Source organism: Erythrolamprus reginae, chromosome 1 (assembly GCF_031021105.1).
Source record: "Erythrolamprus reginae isolate rEryReg1 chromosome 1, rEryReg1.hap1, whole genome shotgun sequence".
Classification (NCBI taxonomy): Eukaryota; Metazoa; Chordata; class Lepidosauria; order Squamata; family Dipsadidae; genus Erythrolamprus; species Erythrolamprus reginae.
This window is the reverse complement of record NC_091950.1, coordinates 18,162,012-18,183,428: the sequence shown is the minus strand read 5'-3', so window position 1 is coordinate 18,183,428 and position 21,417 is coordinate 18,162,012. Positions and strand designations below refer to the sequence as shown.

The 21,417-nt window shown below is 43.8% G+C and overlaps 1 protein-coding gene across 8 annotated transcripts in view; it reads left to right on the top strand.

The window, feature by feature from the left end:
• Positions 1-21,417, top strand: part of HOMER3 (homer scaffold protein 3) — a 98,154-nt gene that overhangs the window by 31,573 nt on the left and 45,164 nt on the right. For 4 of the 8 annotated variants that reach the window (XM_070745981.1, XM_070745953.1, XM_070745971.1 and 1 more), the window contains exons 3-6: positions 6,962-7,106; positions 9,158-9,314; positions 11,764-11,895; positions 16,723-16,830. In XM_070745981.1, coding sequence (XP_070602082.1) covers positions 7,093-7,106; positions 9,158-9,314; positions 11,764-11,895; positions 16,723-16,830 — 411 coding nt within the window. In that variant the 5' untranslated portion in view covers positions 6,962-7,092. The remainder of the gene's footprint in view (positions 1-6,961; positions 7,107-9,157; positions 9,315-11,763; positions 11,896-16,722; positions 16,831-21,417) is intronic. The other 4 variants (XM_070745943.1, XM_070745935.1, XM_070745992.1 and 1 more) reach the window with 1 other exon arrangement.

Sequence of the window (21,417 nt, the reverse complement as noted above, 5' to 3'; positions counted from 1 at the left end):
CACCCAGCAGAAGTAGCCTGCCATAATGCCTTCTAACCACTACGCCACCTAGGCTCTTCTTGCTATCGGGTTTCCTGCCTGACTTGAAGACCTTCCAACCTATTCCATTCCATTCCATTCTTTCTCTATTCTATTTTATTCCATTCCATTCCTTTTTCTTCTGTTCTGTCCTGTCCTATCCTATCCTATTTCATTCCATTCTTTTTCTTCTGTCCTGTCCTGTCCTGTCCTCTCCTCTCCTATTCTATTCCACTCCATTCCTTTTTCTTCTGTTTGGTTCTGTTCTGTCCTGTCCTGTCCTATCCTATTCCATTCCACTCCATTCCTTTTTCTTCTGTTCTGTCCTGTCCTGTCCTATCCTATCCTATTCCATTCCATTCCATTCCTTTTTCTTCCATTCATTCCATTCCATTCTTTCTCTATTCTATTCCATTACATTCCATTCCCATTCCATTCCTTTTTATTCTATTCCATTCGATTCAATTCCATTTCTTCTCTTCTATTCTACTCCCATAGCCATCCTTAGACAATTGGTTCGGTTCCTTTCCGAAAAGCTATTGCCATGGCTTACAATCTACATTGGCGAGAATTACAGGAAGAAAGTAGCTCTGCGAACAGCAAAAAGTCTTTCCCAAAGGTTTCACAAATGTATATACAATATATATATCTGAGATTTCAAAAGCCCTTTGTATGAATCGAGAGAAGTTGTCACCACGGGCACTGCAGCCATCAGAGCCAGGAGGGAATGACAATTGCCTTTAAATTCAAACCAGACGTGTCTAGTCCTGCATCCTGTTTTCCAATAGCCTGGCCAAATAGGATGACCTCTGGAGAGCAGCCAGCTTGGGATTGATGGAGTCAGCTATCTTCTATAATATCTGGTTAGTGTGAGATGGGCTGGCTCAGTGCTGGATGAATTGATTCCATTTAGCCCGTGGAATGCCTCCTTAGCATGACTCGCCTGGGGTCTGTTGTCGGGGAAATATTTCTTCTGTTTTTAAAAAATAAAATAAACATAGAAACATAGAAGTCTGATGGCAGAAAAAGACCTCATGGTCCATCTAGTCTGCCCTTATACTATTTTTTGTATTTTATCTTAGGATGGATATGTGTTTATCCCAGGCATGTTTAAATTCAGTTACTGTGGATTTATCTACCACGTCTGCTGGAAGTTTGTTCCAAGGATCTACTCTTTCAGTAAAATAATATTTTCTCATGTTGCTTTTGATCTTTCCCCCAACTAACTTCAGGTTGTGTCCCCTGTGTCTCCAGCGCTCTATATAAGGGGATCACAATCTCCCTCTTCCTGCTTGTTATACCTCTAGCTATGCAGCCAAGCATCCAACTTGCTTTCCCTACCACCTGACTGCACTGTTCACCCATTTTGAGACTGTCAGAAATCACTACCCCTAAATCCTTTTCTTCTGAAGTATTTGCTAACAAAATAAATAAGTTTTTGCTAATAAAAACGTTGAAGTTTACTTGTTAGATATTTTGCATTAATCACAATTGAGTTTTCCTTTGGTTTTGACGCAAGTTCTGTTTTATTTTGTGGAGAATCTTGACCGTTGGAGAAATCCTACATGTAACTCAAATACAAATGAATCCTCTATACCAGTAACGGCAAACCTTTTTTTTGCTCGATGGCCAAAAGGGTGCATACGTGCGCAATAGCACTGCGCATGTGCCCTGCATTTTCTTTCAACTTCCATCAGTGCAAATTGGGTGCTCTGGGGTGGAGCTCCATTTTCGCTACCCCACTGTGTTGCCCCCCATCCGGGCAGTAGCCCACCCCTGCGCACACCCATAATGCAGTGCCCTCCCTCACACACATGCAAATGCAGCCACCGCTGTATAGAGCACTGGTGAGACCATATTTGGAATCCTGTGTCCAGTTCTGGAGACCTCACCTACAAAAAGATATTGATAAAATTGAACCGGTCCAAAGACGGGCTACAAGAATGGTGGAAGGTCTTAAGCATAAAACGTATCAGGAAAGACTTCATGAACTCAATCTGTATAGTCTGGAGGACAGAAGGGAAAGGGGGACATGATCGAAACATTTAAATATGTCAAAGGGTTAAATAAGGTCCAGGAGGGAAGTGTTTTCAATAGGAAAGTGAACCCAAGAACAAGGGGGCACAATCTGAGGTTAGTTGGGGGAAAGATCAGAAGCAACTGTGAGAAAATATTTGACTGAAAGAGTAAGTAGATGCTTGGAACAAACTTGGAGCAGACGTGGTCGGTAAATCCACAGTAACTGAATTTAAACATGCCTGGGATAAACATAGATCCATCCTAAGATACAAGAAATAGTATAAGGGCAGACTAGATGAACCGTGAGGTCTTTTTCTGCTGTCAATCTTTTTTTTAGAATACATTTTTATTGGATTATATACATATTTCAAAACACACATAAACAGATTGTTGTATTCTTAGTTTGTGAGTACAATTATAGATTGTCTGTTATAGGACAATACAACATGTATTTCCGTCCCACCCTCTACCCCTGCTGTCTCTTTGCAGCTTATCTTATTGTAAATTTACGGATAATCGTATCAGCGAAGCAGAGCTGAAGGGATTGGATACTGTAGCCTAGAGGATAATTCTCTGCCTTACAAGGCAAAGGTTGCAGGTTCAAGTCCCAGTGGGTATGGCTAGTTGATGAGGCCAAAATAAGGCCAAAATAGATCTATCCTAGTCTCCCTTAATTTTCAAATTCAGCAAAAAAAAAAAAAAAAAAACCCCAACATGTGACATATATATATATATATATATACAGTGGAACCCCGACTTACGAGTTTAATTGGTTCCGGAAGGAGGCTCGCACGTCGAACAGCTCGTATTTCGAAACATTGTTTCCCATAGGAAACAATGTAAAAGCGATTAATGCGTGCAAGCCCGAGGGCTGAGGGGAAAAGACGTCGGCTGAAGCGGGGAAGTTCGCCAGGAGGCAGCAGAAAAGCCGCGCGTGTGTTTTAAAACATCGGAGCCGGCATGGGGAGGCTTTTAATCAGCCTCCGAGCCCCGAACCCAGACTCGGGGGTTGATTGAGAGCCTCCCCATGCCGGCTCCGATGTTTTAAAACACACGCGCGGCTTTTCTGCTGCCTCCTGGCGAACTTCCCCACTTTAGGAGGCAGCGGAAAAGCCGCGCGTGTGTTTTAAAACATCGGAGCCGGCATGGGGAGGCTTTTAATCAGCCCCCGAGCCCCGAACCCGGACTCGGGGGTTGATTGAGAGCCTCCCCATGCCGGCTCCGATGTTTTAAAACACACGCGCGGCTTTTCTGCTGCCTCCTGGCGAACTTCCCCACTTTAGGAGGCAGCGGAAAAGCCGCGCGTGTGTTTTAAAACATCGGAGCCGGCATGGGGAGGCTTTTAATCAGCCTCCGAGCCCCGAACCCGGACTCGGGGGTTGATTGAGAGCCTCCCCATGCCGGCTCCGATGTTTTAAAACACACGCGCGGCTTTTCTGCTGCCTCCTGGCGAACTTCCCCGCTTTAGGAGGCAGCGGAAAAGCCGCTTATTTTTTCTTGCTTATTTTTTCCCGCCACTCGCAGCGAAAGTGCCCCGGTTTTTTTGCCGCCCCCCCCCCCCGCCCGCCTCTCGCAGCAACTGCTTGTCCGGGCGTTTTTTTTTGCCAACCCCCCCCCGCCCGCCTCGCAGCAAGTGCTTGTCCGGGCGTTTTTTTTGCCGCCCCCCCCCCCCGCCCGCCTCTCGCAGCAAGTGCTTGTCCGGGCGTTTTTTTTGCCGCCCCCCCCCCCCCGCCCGCCTCGCAGCAAGTGCTTGTCCGGGCGTTTTTTTTTTGCCCCCCCCCCCGCCCGCCTCGCAGCAAGTGCTTGTCCGGGCGTTTTTTTTGCCGCCCCCCCCCGCCCGCCTCTCGCAGCAAGTGCTTGTCCGGGCGTTTTTTTTGCCGCCCCCCCCCCCCGCCCGCCTCGCAGCAAGTGCTTGTCCGGGCGTTTTTTTTTGCCCCCCCCCCCCCGCCCGCCTCGCAGCAAGTGCTTGTCCGGGCGTTTTTTTTTGCCGCCCCCCCCCCGCCCGCTTCTGCACCCCCAGCAGAAGCCAAGGACTCACCAAGAGCTGGATACTGAGAAGAGCCGGCCTGGCTTGCTTTGCTTCCGAGCTGATGCAGAGCCGAATAAAGCGTCACGCCCCCCTGACGCTTTTGGCGGCAAAAGAGCCCAGCATCGCTTCGGAAGCCGCCGAAAGCGTCAGAGGGGCCTGACGCTTTATTCGGCTCTGCATCAGCTCGGAAGCAAAGCAAGCCAGGCCGGCTCTTCTCGGCTCGTATCCCGAATGGAAGCTCGTGAGTCGAACAAAAATTTCTCTACTCTCCCAGCTCGTATCTCGAGTAGCTCGTAAGTAGAGCTGCTCGTATGTCGGGGTTCCACTGTATATATATATATATATATATATATAAAAATTATACAAATATACATATCTGTACTTATATAGAAATAACAATAATAGCTCAGTTAAGAATTTGTCAACAAATAAATAAAGTGCTGTCTTCTATGTTTCTATGTTTCCTCTGAAAGTGTATTTTCCGAGGCTTTCAAAAAATGTAAGGAGATGCTGGATCAGCATTCAGCTTTCTGCTTTGCCTGCCTCTTTTCATTTGACTTTACATCCGTGTTGCGAAGCAGCCTCCAGTTCTCCTGTTACTTGCTATATTTATGCCCTTGCCCTCTGATTCACTCTTGCTGGAGACAAGAAGGATTACCAGTAACGAGACAGATCCCCAGCAAGGCAGATCCTTTCATCCTTACATCCGGTTTTTTTCTTCCTCAACAATCATCAGGACTTTGCCTATTGCGGTGGTTTTGGTTTTTCATCATGTGCTTCCATCGTTGCTTCTCTTTTCTTGGGTCATTTCCTTCCTTAGAATTAGTTCCCTTAGAAACATAGAAGATTGACGGCAGAAAAAGACCTCATGGCCCATCTAGTCTGCCCTTTTTACTGTTTCCTGTATTTTATCTTAGGATGGATATATGTTTATCCCAGGCGTGTTTAAATTCAGTTCCTGTGGATTTACCAACCACATGTGCTGGAAGTTTATTCCAAGCATCTACTACTCTTTCAGTCAAATAATATTTTCTCACGTTGCTTCTGATCTGTGCCCCCTTGTTATTGTGTTCACTTTCCTATGAAAAACACTTCCCTCCTGAACCTTATTTAACCCTTTAACATATTTAAATGTTTCGATTGTGTCCCCCCTTTCCCTTCTATCCTCCAGACTAGACAGATGGAGTTCATGAAGTCTTTCCTGATAGGTTTAATGCTTAAGATCTTCCACCATTCTTGTAGCCCGTCTTTGGACCCATTCAATTTTGTCAATATCGTTTTGTAGGCGAGGTCTCCCAAACTGAACACAGTATTCCAAATGTGGCATCGATTGTAAAATGGAAGCGACACCATTATAATAAAAATATACTATCCTACATTATTGCTTGTAAAATTCTACAGCTTCCGTGTACATGATGTGTTTCAAATACAGTGACACCTCGTCTTATAAACCCCTCATTATACAAACTTTTTGAGATACAAACCCGGGGTTTAAGACCTTTTTGCCTCTTCTTCCAAACTATTTTCACCTTACAAACCCAAGCCTCCGCCATTGGGGTGCCCCGCCTCCGGACTTTTGTTGCCAGTGAAGCGCTCGTTTTTGTGCTGCTGGGATTCCCCTGAGGCTCCCCTCCATGGGAAACACCACCTCTGGACTTCCGTGTTTTTGCGATGTTGCAGGGAAATCCCAGCAGCGCAAAAACAGGCACTTCGCTGGCAACGGAAGTCCGGAGGTGGGGTTTCCCAGCGAGGGGAGCCTCAATGAAATCACAGCATCACAAAAACACGGACGTCCGGAGGTGGGGTTTCGAGGACTTCCGTGTTTTTGCGATGCTGCAATTTCGCTGAGGCTCCCCTCGCTGGGAAACCCCAACTCCGGATATCCGTTATCAGTGAAGCACCTGTTTTTGCGCTGCTGAGATTCCCCTGCAGCATCACAAAAATACGTCCAGAGGTGGGGTTTCCCAGCGAGGATAGCCTCAAGGGAATCCCAGCGGTGCAAAAACGGGCTCTTTGGCTGGCAAAAGGGGTGAGTTTTGGGCTTGCACGCATTAATCGCTTTTCCATTGATTCCTATGGGAAACATTGTTTCATCTTACAAACTTTTCACCTTACAAACCTCGCCCCGGGACCAATTAGGTTCGTAAGACAAGGTATCACTGTACTTAGCTCTTTATCCTCGCAAAGAAAAAAGCCTTACAGAAAAGCACTTGGGCACCAAAGCAGGTTCCCAATTGGTGCACCACCAGGAAACCAAAGCCATTGCACTTGAGGTTGGTTGTGTTGTGCAGATTGCAAATGCAAAATGTTTTCAAAAATGCTGTTGCTGAAGTTCAAACGCCATGTGTCTTGGCAATCGCTCCTGTTCGGCAGGCTGCAGTGTTGAAGAAAAGATCAATCCCCATAATTTTTGCCCTGTCACCCTTTTCTATGCTCAATAAAACTCATTGGCTGCATGTAAGTAAATGAAAAGCTTTACAGCTATTGCTGTATCTCACCCGTTGTGACCAAACTGACATTTACCTTTGTTTTTTGTAAACCATGCTGATACGGAAACATATAATTTAATGGTTTGTGGATTTTTAAAAATTCTTAACAGCTCCCTGTAGGTTTCAGATGTTGCCATTTTTAATCTAAGTAGGAGAAAAATGCCCCGGTTCCTTAGTTACACTTCTGACACAAATTTTGGAATTGTTCGTAAGCTGTCATAACCTAACAGGTGGAAGCTGCATGAATTCCTCCATCGCTTTTCCTTTAGAAGCCAATAATTTCAGATTAACATTTTTTTGAAAAGCTTTTGCTGGTCCTAATTTAGAACTAATATTATGTGTGTCCTGCTTCCATTTCTATTTTATTTCTACAGTGTCAATTAACAGTATACATTTCCATTGGTAGGAAATGAATTGGTTCCAGACCCTTAACTCAAGTGGGATATTAGCCCAACAACTGTACTAACCTAATGCTAGATGAGCTGATCTTTTAACTACCTCTATTGCCAAACCAGCTGCCTTAATCACTCTTAACCAATGTCAACAATTAGGTAATGTTTCCTCTTAAATCTTCCCATCATCTGTGTTTGTGTGCTTGATTGTGTGTGAGCAAGAGAGAGAGAGAGAGAGACGGAATCTGTGCTCGAACATCCGAATTAACAGTTTAAAGATGTTGTATAATTCCCTTTTTGATTAAAGCTTTGAGGCAGAAAGCAGTGAGGAAGCTGAGAATCCATCTGTATACTTCGATCTGGGTCAGAGTAGAGAGAATATTTGTTTTTAGTCTTAAAAATGAGAAAAACTTTATTTTTATTACTATATGCCAGAGAGTATATTTTTATATTTCTTAGATAGGATACACACCAACATTTTATTTATTTATTTATTTTGCCAAGTACGTGTTGGTGATACACAAAGATATAACATCGTTTATATGCATGATATTGGTACTAATAATAGAGAAACATTAGGACAGGGGATGATAGGCATGTGGTGCACTTATGCACGCCCCTTACTGACCTCTTAGGAATCGAGTGAGGTCAACAGTGGGTAGTCTAAGGGTAAAGTATCCTTAAATACTCTGCTCAAAAAAAAGATAAAGGGAACACTTAAGCAACACAATATAACTCAAACTTCTGTGAAATCAAACTGTCCACTTAGGAATCAACACTGATTGACAATCAATTTCACCTGCTGTTGTGCACATTCAACTTTGTACAGAACAAAGTATTCAATGAGAATATTTCATTCATTCAGATCTAGGATGTGTTATTTGATTGCTCCCTTTATTTTTTGGAGCAGTATATATCAAAATACAGTGGTACCTCTAGTTAAGAACTTAATTTGTTCCGTGACCAGGTTCTTAAGTAGAAAAGTTTGTAAGTAGAAGCAATTGTTCCCATAGGAATCAATGTAAAAGCAAATAATGCATGCAAAGCCATTAGGAAAGAAAAAAAGCTCAGAATTTGGGGAGGAGGAGGAGGAGGAAGAAGAGGAGGAGGAGGACAGTCACTGCCCAGAGCGAAGGGAGCGTTTCTTTTCTCTGGGCGCTGGCAGAGGTTTATTCCCTCTCTAAGCGCCCAGAGAAAGGAAAATGCTTTGTTTGCTCTGGACTGCTAAAGTCTCCTTAAGTGCCACCGAAAGGCTCCTCTGGCAGCCCAGAAAAGCCTCAGATGGCCGGGATTAAAGGGGAAATGGCAGGAAACTGGCCGGGCCTTCGTGCCGCTCTCAAATTCCCTGGGAAATTTTTCTGGGCTCAGGTTCTTAAGTAGAAAATGGTTCTTAAGTAGAGGCAAAAAAAATCTTGAACACCCGGTTCTTATCTCGAAAAGTTCTTAAATAGAGGCGTTCTTAGGTAGAGGTACTACTGTATATCAAAATATATCAAATATTTATTTATTTATTTATTGGATTTGTATGCCGCCCCTCTCCGGAGACTCGGGGTGGCTAACAGCGACAATAAAACAGTGTACAATAGTAATTTGGTATTAGAAATGATTAAAAATCCATTAATATAAAAACCAAACATACATACATACATACCATGCATAGAATTGTAAAGGCCTAGGGGAAAAGAGGATCTCAATTCCCCCATGCCTGGTGGCAGAGGTGGGTTTTAAGTTGTTTACGAAAGGCAAGGAGGGTTATCCTTAAATATATTAAGGGGCGTGCATAAGCGCACCATTGTGCCTACCGTCCCTGTCCTATTGTCCTGTTGTGGGGGGTTTTTATCATTACTTTCTATGTTATGTTTATATAAACTACTATCCTATACTTGATTGAAAAAAATAAACAAAAATAAACATCAGAATACCTCTTTTCTGATCACAGTGATTATCTAAACTAGCTACCAGAAATTCCCCCCCTTCTGCACAATTGTGTACAAGAAGAATAACAGTTTTAGGCATAGTTTGTTCATTGTTGTCCGAGATCAGCCTCTTAAATTCTAATTTTCTCCCGGGGACTTCACGTAACCCCTTGACCTAGAATGTGTCCGTGTGTGTATGAACGGAGAGAAACACAACCTTCACTGACAGGGGTTGCCTGATTCTTCCCAGCCACTGTGGAGGTCCTCATGCTCTCATTTTCTTCACTTCCGCAGGGAGCAACCAATTTTCAGCACCAGGGCCCACATCTTTCAGATTGATCCTGCCACCAAGCGGAACTGGATCCCTGCCTGTAAACATGCCTTGACAGTGTCCTACTTCTACGATGCTACTCGCAATGTCTATCGGATCATCAGCGTTGGAGGCACCAAGGTGAGAACCAACGGTCAAGCGGCTTCTCCCAGGTCCAGTTTCTTGTTTTAAAACAAGTCCTGAAAAATAAATCATGATTATTATATTCAGCAGGATCCAATCTGGGTCAGTCAGCAGCAATGGTGGGTTGCTACCGGTACAGTAAAAGATGGTGTACTGGTAGTGATCGCTGCACTGCGCGCAACTTTGGTTATCTTGTGTGTGCACATGCGCATACCACCATGGTTTTTGGGGGGAGGGTATAAATTTTTAAAATTGTTTTTCCACACCTTACAGAAATACAAATTCACGTACCTTCAAATTAAAATACAATATAATATAATATCAATTGCCAAATTCTTAATCCAAATTTTCCTAATTATTTATCTGTTTTATTTTGGTATACAATGATCCCTCGATTTTCGTGGGGGTTGCGTTCCCAGACTGCCCGTGAAAGTCAAATTTCCGCGAAGTAGAGATGCGGAATTAAAGACACAATTTTTGGCTATGGACAGCCAAAAACTACCCTCGCGCACCCTTTTCCAAAACCGCGCAAGGAGCCGGGGTTGAAGTTGGGGGCGGGGAGCGACGAAAGTGCAGAGGCCGGCAAAGATTGTTTTGAATGTCGGCCGCCCCCGCCCCCCCAGCGCCTCTGGCCCCCTCGCCACTACCACCCGCCCGATCCGCCCCTCTCACCGGCTTTCTTGGGGCACGGGTCCTCCTGCCGCAGCACTGGCGGCTACAGCTTCTTGTCCTCCTCATTCGGCCGCTAGCCGCTCTGAGCGCTTTGAGAATGCCCGCCCCTCCCCTCTTTTAGTCCCTTAGCTGAGAGTGCTTTCGTCCCAGCTGTCAGCGAGGGGGCTGCAGGGGAGGTGGGGCAGGCGTTCTCACAGAGAGAGAGCAACAGACCGAGCGAGATAGAAAGGAGAGAGGGAGAAAGAGAGAGAGGGCAAGAGGGGGGAGAGTGGAAGGTAGAGAGAGAGAGAGAGAAATGATAGAAAAAAAGGGAGAAAAAAAGAGAAATGAGGAAATGATTGAAGCAGAGAATGACAGGAAAGAGAGAGAGAGAGAGAGAAGTGACTCTTGATGATGACGTATGATGTCATCGGGTGGGAAAAAACATGGTATAGAAAAAAAAACCCGCGGAGTATTTTTTAATTAATATTTTTTGAAAAACCGTGGTATAGCCGTCTCACGAAGTTTAAAACCGCGGAAATCGAGGGATCACTGTACATCATTCATCTTGTGCTACTTCCTTTTCTAATTTTATCATCCAGATTTCAAAGATTATTTTCCGCTTTCCTACGAGCTAAAAATGCTATTAGCTAACAAAATTTCTCTTGGCTATTTGCTTCTTTCTACTAAAAACTAGGCCGTCGTGCTTCCGTCCATTTCTTATATTCTTATTTATCTCATTCCTGCTTTCTGAACCCTCATTTTATGACAGGTATAAAATGTGCAGGAAACAAAATCTCGCGAGGGGACACAGAAGCAAAATAAATGGCCGAAATCTCTCTTTCTCGCGTGTCCCCTCGCAAGATTTTGCTTCCTATGCCTGCACGGAAGCAAAAACATACTGGGATGTTCACGCACGCAGTGTAACCGAAGCCGCACAGGCAGATTGAAAAATAGCGGGTAGACCTCCAGATGAAAAAAAGAAAGAAATGGCGGCAGCACTAGTTGCTTATTATTATTATTATTATTATTATTATTATTATTATTATTATTATTTATTGGATTTGTATGCCGCCCCTCTCTGTAGACTCGTAGACTAATGTAACATAAATCTAAGATAGTTCACGTTTTAATAGTATTTTACATGGAAAAACTATTTCTATTAGGGAATTAGCGAGACCAATTAGCTCCGGTCCAAGAAATATGAATGTCTGTTGAATGATTTGTTTATTTATTTATTTTTTTACTGTTTTACATTGTTACTGTTTTATCATGTCGTTATATAGAAACATACAGCGGTACCTCTATTTACGAACTTAATTCGTTCCGTGACCAGGTTCTTAAGTAGAAAAGTTTGTAAGAAGAAGCCATTTTTCCCATAGGAATCAATGTAAAAGGAAATAATGCATGTGATTGGGGAAACCACAGGGAAGTTGGAGACCCTGTTTCCTCCCAGGAGATTCCTAGAGAGGCCCCATGGAGGCTTCTCCCTGCCTTTTCCAGCCCTGTTTCCTCCCAGAGAGGCCCATGGAGGCTTCTCCCTGCCTTTTCTGGTTACAGTTTCGGAGGCTTGAGTTTGTAAGTGGACAATGGTTCCTGAGAAGAGGCAAAAAGAATCTTGAACACCCAGTTCTTATCTAGAAAAGTTCGTAAGTAGAGGTGTTCTTTATCTAATATTGTTATATATTAGATTATTTTATTACTGTAGGCCGCCCAGAGTCCGCAGGGAGTTGGGTGGCTTAAAAGTCTAATAAATTAAATTCATTAAAAGTCTCGTTGCTTGTCTTCCTTATAGGCCATCATCAATAGCACCATCACTCCCAACATGACCTTCACAAAGACCTCACAGAAGTTTGGCCAGTGGGCAGACAGCAGAGCCAACACAGTGTATGGGCTGGGCTTTCCTTCCGAACAGCATCTCTCTCAGGTGAGGAATTATATGAATTGCATGGGGAAAGGACCATTTTACCGAAGAAATTTGTAAAAGATAAATTTGGATCCTAATAGCTTTTCCAAGAAAATCCTGAGCAGAGTTTAGCGGGGGTTCTCATTTCTTTTATTGTTTTAAAGCGGCAACAGTGTTTTAATCTCGGGAAGGATTTTAGAGCTTTACAGAGTAACAACCAAATTAGATCCGTTACCCCACCATTCATGGTGTAGTAGACTATGTCACCGTTAGTGTTGGGTGAACCGAACCCGCACAATTCGGGTCTGTACCGAATTTTGTGGTGCTCGGCATGCCGGACCTGAACCCGAATTTTTTTAAAAAATTGTGCTACGGTTCGGCGTTCATACCGAACACCGTGAAAGCCACCGCCCGGCTGTCATCTGCTGAGAAGAGGAGGAGGAGCCGGGTGCCGGTGGCGGCAGGGGAAGGCGAACACCAAGGAGCTGTTGGCCGGTTGGGAGGATGGGAGGGAGGCACAAAAGGAACTGGGGAATCCCTCCAACGAAAAGATTCCGGGGGCGGAGCTTGGCCGTCACGTATACCGGCAGGTTGCTAAGGATGCCAAGGTGATCACTTCCAGGATTCCAGGAAGTGATCACCTTGGCATCCTTAGCAACCTGCCGGTATACGTGACGTCAAAACTCTGCCCCCGGAACTTCTTCATGGGAGGGATTCCCCAGCTCCTTGAAAGGGAGGTCTTTTCACGTAAAAATAAACATTGTTATTTTTACGAAAAAGGACGCCACAGCGGCACTGCAAGCAAAGGGCGGTCCTTTCACGTAAAAATAAACATGTTTATTTTTACGTGAAAGGACCGCCCTTTGCTTGCAGTGCCGCTGCAGTGTCCTTTTTCGTAAAAATAACAATGTTTAGGAATTCTACTTCCACAGATCTGGAGGCCAACAGATTAACGAAGGTTGAGGATGACTCATCTTCCTTAATAGCTCTTCTTTTGGACAATAGCAATAGGATTTAGACTTATATACCGCTTCATAGTGCTTTTACAGCCCTCTCTAAGCGGTTTACATAATCAGCCTACTGCCCCCAATTTTACCCATCTCGGAAAGATGGAAGGCTGAGTCAATCTTGAGCTGAAGGTGAGATTTGAACTGCTAAACTACAGCAAGCAGTTAGCTGAAGTAGCCTGCAGTGCTGCACACTAACCACTGTGCCACCCCAGGGTGGACAAAGTGGGGGAGAACACCCCCTCACCCCTGAGGCTTGCTTGATGTATTTAATACAGGGGTGGGTTTCTGTTACCTTCCTACCAATTCAGAAGTACGGTTTTGACCCTCTGCGCATGCACAGAAGCTTTTCTATCAGCAGCAACTGAGGAACCGGTTTGAGGGCACGGCAAGCCAGACATCACTACTGGGTTGGCGAATGGGGCAAAATTTCCACCAACAGTTCATACAGACTGATTTAATATAGCTGCCCTGAGTCCTTTGGGATTGGGCGGCATAGACGTTGAATGAATGAATGAATGAATGAATGAGTATATTTATTTATAATAAATAAATAAGTATATAAGTATATACAGTATACAGTGTACATATATATATATATACTGCTCAAAAAAAATAAAGGGAACACTCAAATAACACATCCTAGATCTGAATGAATGAAATATTCTCATTGAATACTTTGTTCTGTACAAAGTTGATTGTGCACAACAGCAGGTGAAATTGGTTGTCAATCAGTGTTGCTTCCTAAGTGGACAATTTGATTTTACAGAAGTTTGATTTACTTGGAGTTATATTGTGTCGTTTAAGGGTTCCCTTTATTTTTTTGAGCAGTGTATTTTTGGCCGAAGACAAAATTTATATTTCTGAAAGTATTCTCCTCATTATAAACTGATATAGACCCGGGGTGGCAAAGCAGGTAGAGTGCTGTACTGCAGGCCACTAAAGCTGACTGCTAGAATCTGTAGGTCAGCGGTTCAAATCTCATCACCAGCTCAAGGTTGACTCAGCCTTCCATCCTTCCGAGGTGGGTAAAATGAGGACCCGGATTGTGAGGGCAATATGCTGGTTTTGTTAAAAAGTGCTATTGCTAACATGTTGTAAGCCGCCCTGAGTCTAAGGAGAAGGGCAGCATAAAAATTGAATAAATAAATAAATATCTTGCCTACTGTTTTCTTTGAATTATCTCTTTGTTGTTTATAATACTCTCTTTCAATGCATTAAGCGTTTTGCCTTGTCTTTCTTCTTTCCTCACAATCATCCTGTGAGGTTGGTAAATGTAAGAGAAAGTTCACAGTACAGTGATACCTTGTCTTACAAACTTAATTGGTTCCGGGACGAGGTTCTTAAGGTGAAAAGTTTGTAAGAGGAAACTATGTTTCACATAGGAATCAATGAAAAAGCGATTAATGCGTGCAAGCCCAAAATTCACCCCTTTTGCCAGCCGAAGCACCCGTTTTTGCGCTGCTGGGATTCCCCTGAGGCTCCCCTCCATGGGGACTCTGGACTTCTGCATTTTTGCGATGATGCTCCAGCATCGCAAAAACAGGTGCTTCGCTGGCAACAGAAGTCTGGAGGTGGGGTTTCCCGGTGAAGGGAGTGAAATCGTAGCATCGGGAAAACACCAAAGTCCTTGAAACCCCACCTCCAGACCTCTGTGTTTTTGCGATGCTGCGATTTCACTGAGGCTCCCCTTGCTGGGAAACCCCACCTCCGGACTTCCGTTGCCAGCGAAGCACCCGTTTTTGCGCTGCTGGATTCCCCTGCTGGGATTCCCCTACAGCATCACAAAAACACGGAAGTCCGGAGGTGGGGTTTCCCATGGAGGGGAGCCTCAGGGGAATCCCAGCAGTGCAAAAACGGGTGCTTCGCTGTCAACAGAAGTCTGGAGGAGGGGCATCCCAGTGGCGGCGGTGGGTTTGTAAGGTGAAAATAGTTTGTAAGAAGAGGCAAAAAAATCTTAAACCTCGGGTTTGTATCTCGAAAAGTTTGTATAACGAGGCGTTTGTAAGATGAGGTATCACTGTAGATAGATCGTCTCCTCTAGTGAGCTCCTGTGGCTAAATAGGGATTGGACGCGGGGTTTCCTCAGTCTGAAACTCCTAACTAATTTGTCTTCTATAAACAATCATGTGTACCTTTAATAATTCTGTAACTTACTCGAAGAATTCAGGCTGAAGAGTGAGGCATAAAAAAACCTCTGAAAATTATCTGAGTAGCTCTTCAGTTATTTGAAGACCCTTCTGTGTTTGCTTCATGGGGCAAATTGCAGGAAAGAGATTTTGAATAAACACAGGAAAAATTCCTTCTAGCAGCAGTTGCTGATTAATGGGGGAACTACCAGACAGTATTCAGTGAGTTATTTTGACTGGAAATACTTAAGCTGGGATGTTCCTATACAGTGTTCCCTCGATTTTCGCGGGTTCGAACTTCGCGAAAAGTCTATACCACGGTTTTTCAAAAATATTAATTAAAAAATACTTTGCGGGGTTTTTTCCCTATACCACTGTTTTTCCCGCCCGATGACGTCATATGTCATCGCCAAACATTCATCCACCTTTAATAAATATTTTTTTTAATAAACTTTAATAAATAAACCTGGTGAGTAATAATCTAAATGGTTGCTAAGGAAATGGGAAATTGTAATTTAGGGGTTTAAAGTGTTAACGGAAGGCTTGTGATACTGTTCATAGCCAAAAACTAGCTTCAAGGGGACACAATCTGAAGTTAGTTGGGGGAAAGATCAAAAGCAACGTGAGAAAATATTATTTCACTGAAAGAGTAGTAGATCCTTGGAACAAACTTCCAGCAGACATGGTTGGTAAATCCACAGTAACTGAATTTAAACATGCCTGGGATAAACATATAGAAACATAGAAACATAGAAGACTGTAGGCAGAAAAAGACCTCAAGGTCCATCTAGTCTGCCCTTATACTATTTTCTGTATTTTATCTTAGGATCGATATATGTTTATCCCAGGCATGTTTAAATTCAGTTACTGTGGATTTATGTACCACGTCTGCTGGAAGTTTGTTCCAAGGATCTACTACTCTTTCAGTAAAATAATATTTTCTCATATTGCTTTTGATCTTTCCCCCAACTAACCTCAGATTGTGTCCCCTTGTTCTTGTGTTCACTTTCCTATTAAAACACTTCCCTCCTGGACCTTATTTAACCCTTTAATATATTTAAATGTTTTGATCATGTCCCCCCTTTTCCTTCTGTCCTCCAGACTATACAGATTGAGTTCATATCCATTGTAAGATAAAATACAGGAAATAGTATAAGGGCAGACTAGATGGACCATGAGGTCTTTTCTGCTGTCAGTCTTCTATGTTTCTAAAATAGTCTTTTAACTTCCGCATTTCTACTTCGCGGAAATTCAACTTTCGCGGGCGCTCTCGGAACGCATCCCCCGCGAAAATCGAGGGAACACTGTATACCAAAAGGAGAAATAAGAGGGATGAGGTGACTATTTTTTCCGCAACTCTACTGATTCCTTGCAAAAATGGCTGCTTCTCAGCATTTCCAATCATTGCCTCAAAATTTGCTTAGGTGAGAGTTAATTTGAAAGTCAGCTCTGGAAAAGTGCTTATAGCTCTTACTCCTGCAGCCAAATCCTTAGCGCCTGTCCAGAAAACATTGATTTCCTATCATTCAGAATATAAAAAAATCAACAGCCCTCAGCAAAAGAGGGGAAAGATGGCAGGGGGGGGTGAGAAGCGGGTTAAAAACAAAGGTCGTTGTTTCACAGCTTAGTTTGGAAGTTCCAGAGTAGTAGATGACTTCTTATTTTTTTGTGTATTCTTTTTTTGTCTTCTGTTCTGTACACTCTAAAAAAAGTTCGCAGCAAAATTCCAAGAAGTGAAAGAAGCGGCTCGCTTGGCCAGAGAGAAATCACAGGATAAGACTGAACTCACCAGCCCTGCTCTCAGTTTGACTTCCCACCAAGTAAGTCTGGAGGGACAAAATCCCCCTATCCACTGATCCTTAGGGCAGGGGACTTTCAACCCTGGGCCTAGAAAGCTTAGAACTAAGACGCCTTAAACATGATCTAAGTATTGCCCACAAGATCGTATGCTGCAACGTCCTGCCTGTCGGCGGCTACTTCAGCTTCAACCACAACAACACAAGAGCACACAACAAATTTAAACTTAATATTAACCGCTCCAAGCTTGACTATAAAAAATAGGACTTCAGTAACCGAGTTGTCGAAGCGTGGAACTCATTACCGGACTCCATAGTGTCATCCCCCAAACCCCCAACACTTTACTCTTAGATTATCCACGGTTGACCTATCCAGATTCCTAAGAGGTCAGTAAGGGGCGAGTACAAGTGCACTAGAGTGCCTTCCGTCCCCTGTCCTATTGCTCTCCTATATCTCCTATACCTTTCTTCTATTTCTATATCTCTTCTTCTATTCTTTCATTGATATGTTTTATTCCTATATCGTCTCTTCTATTCTTTCTTAGATATATTTTACTGTGAGTATATCCTCTATAACCTTCATTATGTATTTTACTATGTGTATACCCACCAAAACCCTCATTGTGTATTAGACAAAATCAATCAATAAACAATAAAAAAACTTTTAAGACTTGTGGACTTCAACTTCAGCTTTGGTGGCTGAGGAATTCTGAGAGTTGAAGTCCACGAGTCTTAAAGTTGCCAAGGTTGGAGACTTCTACTTTAGTGAGATGACTGAATTCACTATCCATTAAGCATAATTTAGGTCATATAAACTGTATGTGTATGTACACACAAACTCACACACATACACACAGCTCTTTTAAAATTATACACATTCAACCTTATTTACTGCGATAGGAAAAACATACCCAGAGCCCAGAAGGGGAAAAGGGGGAGAGGGTGTATTTTTTTTATACTGGTTCTGCGTATCTGACCATACCTGTAGGAGGCCATCACTAACTACACTCTGTTGTTTTAACTCTTTCATTCCTGCAGGTTCCATAACTTGGTTACTGTTCTAGCTTAATCTTGGATTCATACAATAGACCCAGTGATGGGATTCAAAGAATATAACAACTGGTTTTCTGCCCTATTGACCAGCTGGGTGGGTGTGGCCACTCAGCCTCCTACACCCCCGGGAGCAAAAATGGGCCTCGGGGGTGTGTGTGTGCTGCCTCTGCATCCCATTTTGGGCCTAGTAGACTTCCCTGCAGCCTCCTGGGAGCTGAAATGGGCTGCGGGGGGGCACGTTCTCCCCCCCATGCCCCATTTTTGTTGTGATTCAGTCTGAGGCTCCTCAGGGAACGGCTGGAACTCTGCCGGCTCCATGCTCAGAGGGGGAGGACGAGGAACAGGAGGAGGAGGAGGACCAGGCAGACGGGGAAGAGGAATGTCAGGATGAAGAGGAGGGAGAACAGCCTGAGACCCCCGGGGGGGAGCTCTCCCCAGCGAGTAGCCTGGAATCCTTAGATGAGAATGCACAAGCCATCATAGATATGAGGCAGAGAAGGGCAGCACAAGGAAGGGAACAATTAGCCAGGTATTTCCATCCCTAATAGGCAACAGCTGGGTTTGGGTGTGGTTCTCCTCAGAAAGGTTGAAAAGGCAGGCCCGCCCTTCCTGTATTGTGGAGAGTTATCTTTTGGGAGTCCTGTGACCTTGCTTCGATCCTTGGCGTCTCTGATTCTGGCTTGTGGCCTCGAAGGCTGAAAACCTGGGGGAGGCGTGGGTTTTATTATCTACAGTAGTGTGTGTGCCAGCAAGAAGCCTGTTGTATTGTCTGGCCGTCGTGACTCTTCTGTGAAGCTTCATAGCATTCCAGTTTGTAAGAAGAGTTTTTGTTATCTGTGTTTGTTTTCAAAGATATAAAATAACTTTGCTTTTTATCAGCGTGTCTGGATACTCTTTTTAGTTGGTGTTGGCATCTGGGGGAACCCAGACAGAACAATTTTGAGCCTAGGAAGTCTCCCTGCAGTCTCCTAGGAGCGAAAATGGGCCCCAAGAGGCGACACAATCCCCCGCCCCATGTCTCATTTTGGGCCCAGTAGGCCTCTCTGCACTTAGCCGGGGGCCAAAACAGAGCGGGTGCCAGCAATTTAAATACCGGTTCTCCCAAATACCGGCTGAATCCCACCACTGAATACACCGTATCATAAACAAACAGGCTTTCGCAGCATGCCAACCCACGAAACGAATGAATCAGATTTGCTCAGCATGTTGCACGAATGCAGCCATAGGTTGAATTGACTTGGTTGAGTGTATCGGTAGAGAGCTGCCGCGGCTTGGCCTTTCTATTTACAATGTGATTTGAGTGATTTACACCTGCCCACAAATTATCCCTTTGATTTCCCCTGTCTCCTTGTTGTTTGGAAGAGGAGACAGTAGACGCCAGGGATTTTTTGCTTGGAGGACAATCGGTCTCTTTCACAACACCACCAAGGGGTGTGGCTGTTTTTCCTCTGATCTCCTGGGTAACAGGGGTAGATGGATCTGGAGGACGAAAGACATGTGCTCCCTGGACTAATCACAGATGGGTTAGTAGTACGTGAGGAGGAGGGGGACGATGACGTCTGAACAGTCCATTGGTCTGGAGGAAAGGAGAATGAGACGAAACTTAACTAACCCTGGAAAACAGCAGAGAGAGGAAGTGAATAGAATCATTGTCATGATTCTACACAGTTATTATTATTATTATTATTATTATTATTATTATTATTATTATTTAGATTTGTATGCCGCCCCTCTCCGAAGACTCGGGGCGGCTAACAACAATAAAGAAAACAATGTAACAAATCTAATATTAAAAAGTAATCTAAAAAACCTCAATTTAAGAGACCAATCATACAAACAAGCATACCATGTATAAATTCTATAAGCCTAGGGGGAAGGGGGGAAAATTCAATTCCCCCATGCCTGACGACAGAGGTAGATTTTAAGGAGCTTGCGAAAGGCAAGGAGGGTGGGGGCAACTCTGATATCTGGGGGGAGCTGGTTCCAGAGGGTCGGGGCCGCCAGAGAGAAGGCTCTTCTCCTGGGTCCCGCCAAATGACATTGTTTAGTCGACAGGACCCGGAGAAGGCCAACTCTGTGGGACCTAACCGGTCGCTGGGATTCATGCGGCAGAAGGCGGTCCCGGAGATAGTCTGGTCCGATGCCATGAAGGGCTTTATAGGTCATAACCAACACTTTGAATTGTGACCGGAAATTGATCGGCAACCAATGCAGACTGCAGAGTGTTGGTGTGACATGGGCATACCTGGGGAAGCCCATGATTGCTCTCGCAGCTGCATTCTGCACGATCTGAAGTTTCCGAACACTCTTCAAAGGTAGCCCCATGTAGAGAGCATTACAGTAGTCGAACCTCGAGGTGATGAGGGCATGAGTGACTGTGAGCAGTGAGTCCCGGTCCAGATATTTTTTTTTTTTAATTATTATTATTATTATTATTATTATTTATTAGATTTGTATGCCGCCCTTCTCCGCAGACTCGGGGCGACTTACAGCAATGATAAAAACAATATATAATAACAAATCTAATAGTTTTGTTCCAGTGTACACAGCCAACACAATTCTAGGCTGCATAAACAGAGCAATAGAATCAATATTACGCGAAGTGTTAATACCACTTGGCAAGGCCTTGGTAAGGCCACACTTGGAATACTGCATTCAGTTTTGGTCGCCACAATGCAAAAAGGATGTTGAGATTCTAGAAAGAGGGCAGAAGAGAGCAACAAAGATGATTAGGGGACTAAAGGCTAAAACATATGAAGAACGGTTGCAGGAACTGGGCATGGCTAGTTTAATGAAAAGAAGGACCAGGCTAGACATGATAGCAGTCTTCCAATATCTCAGCAGTTGCCACAAAGAAGGTCAACCTAGTCTCCAAAGCACCTGCGGGTAGAACAAGAAGCAATGGGTGGAAACTAAACAAGGAGAGAAGTAACTTAGAACTAAGGAGAAATTTCCTGAGACAATTAATCAGTGGAATAGTTTGCCTTCAGAGGTTGTTGGTGCTCCATCAATGGAGGTTTTTAAGCAGATGTTGGATAACCATCTGTCTGAAGTAGTGTAGGGTTTCCTGCCTAAGCAGGTGGCTGGACTAGAGGATCTCCAAGGTCTCTTCCAACTCTGTTGTTATTAATACAATGATGATTACATAGGATTTTCTGAAACTAGAACTTTGGGTTCTGCATGAGTCTTCGGAGAGGGGCAGCATACAAATCTAATAAATTATTATTATTATTATTATTATTATTATTATTATTATTATTATTATTTGATCATTTTAATAGAGTAATTTTAGTACAAGCTTGAGTATCCAGCAGCAAAGAATTTCCGAGGGAGGACAGCGTTATCTTAAAAATTTAAGAGAAAGATTTAAATGCTATTCTAGGATATAAGAAAGAGAGAGGAAATGATGCTCTAAGATTGAATGTTTTAGATTCCGTGGATTGCGAACAGGTTCAGAAGTTCTGGTGCAGCACTGAGATTTATTGAGTAAATTTCTTTGTCGACTATCTCGCCACGAGGCGACTCTGAGCAGCTTAGCACAGTAAAAGCAATAAAACC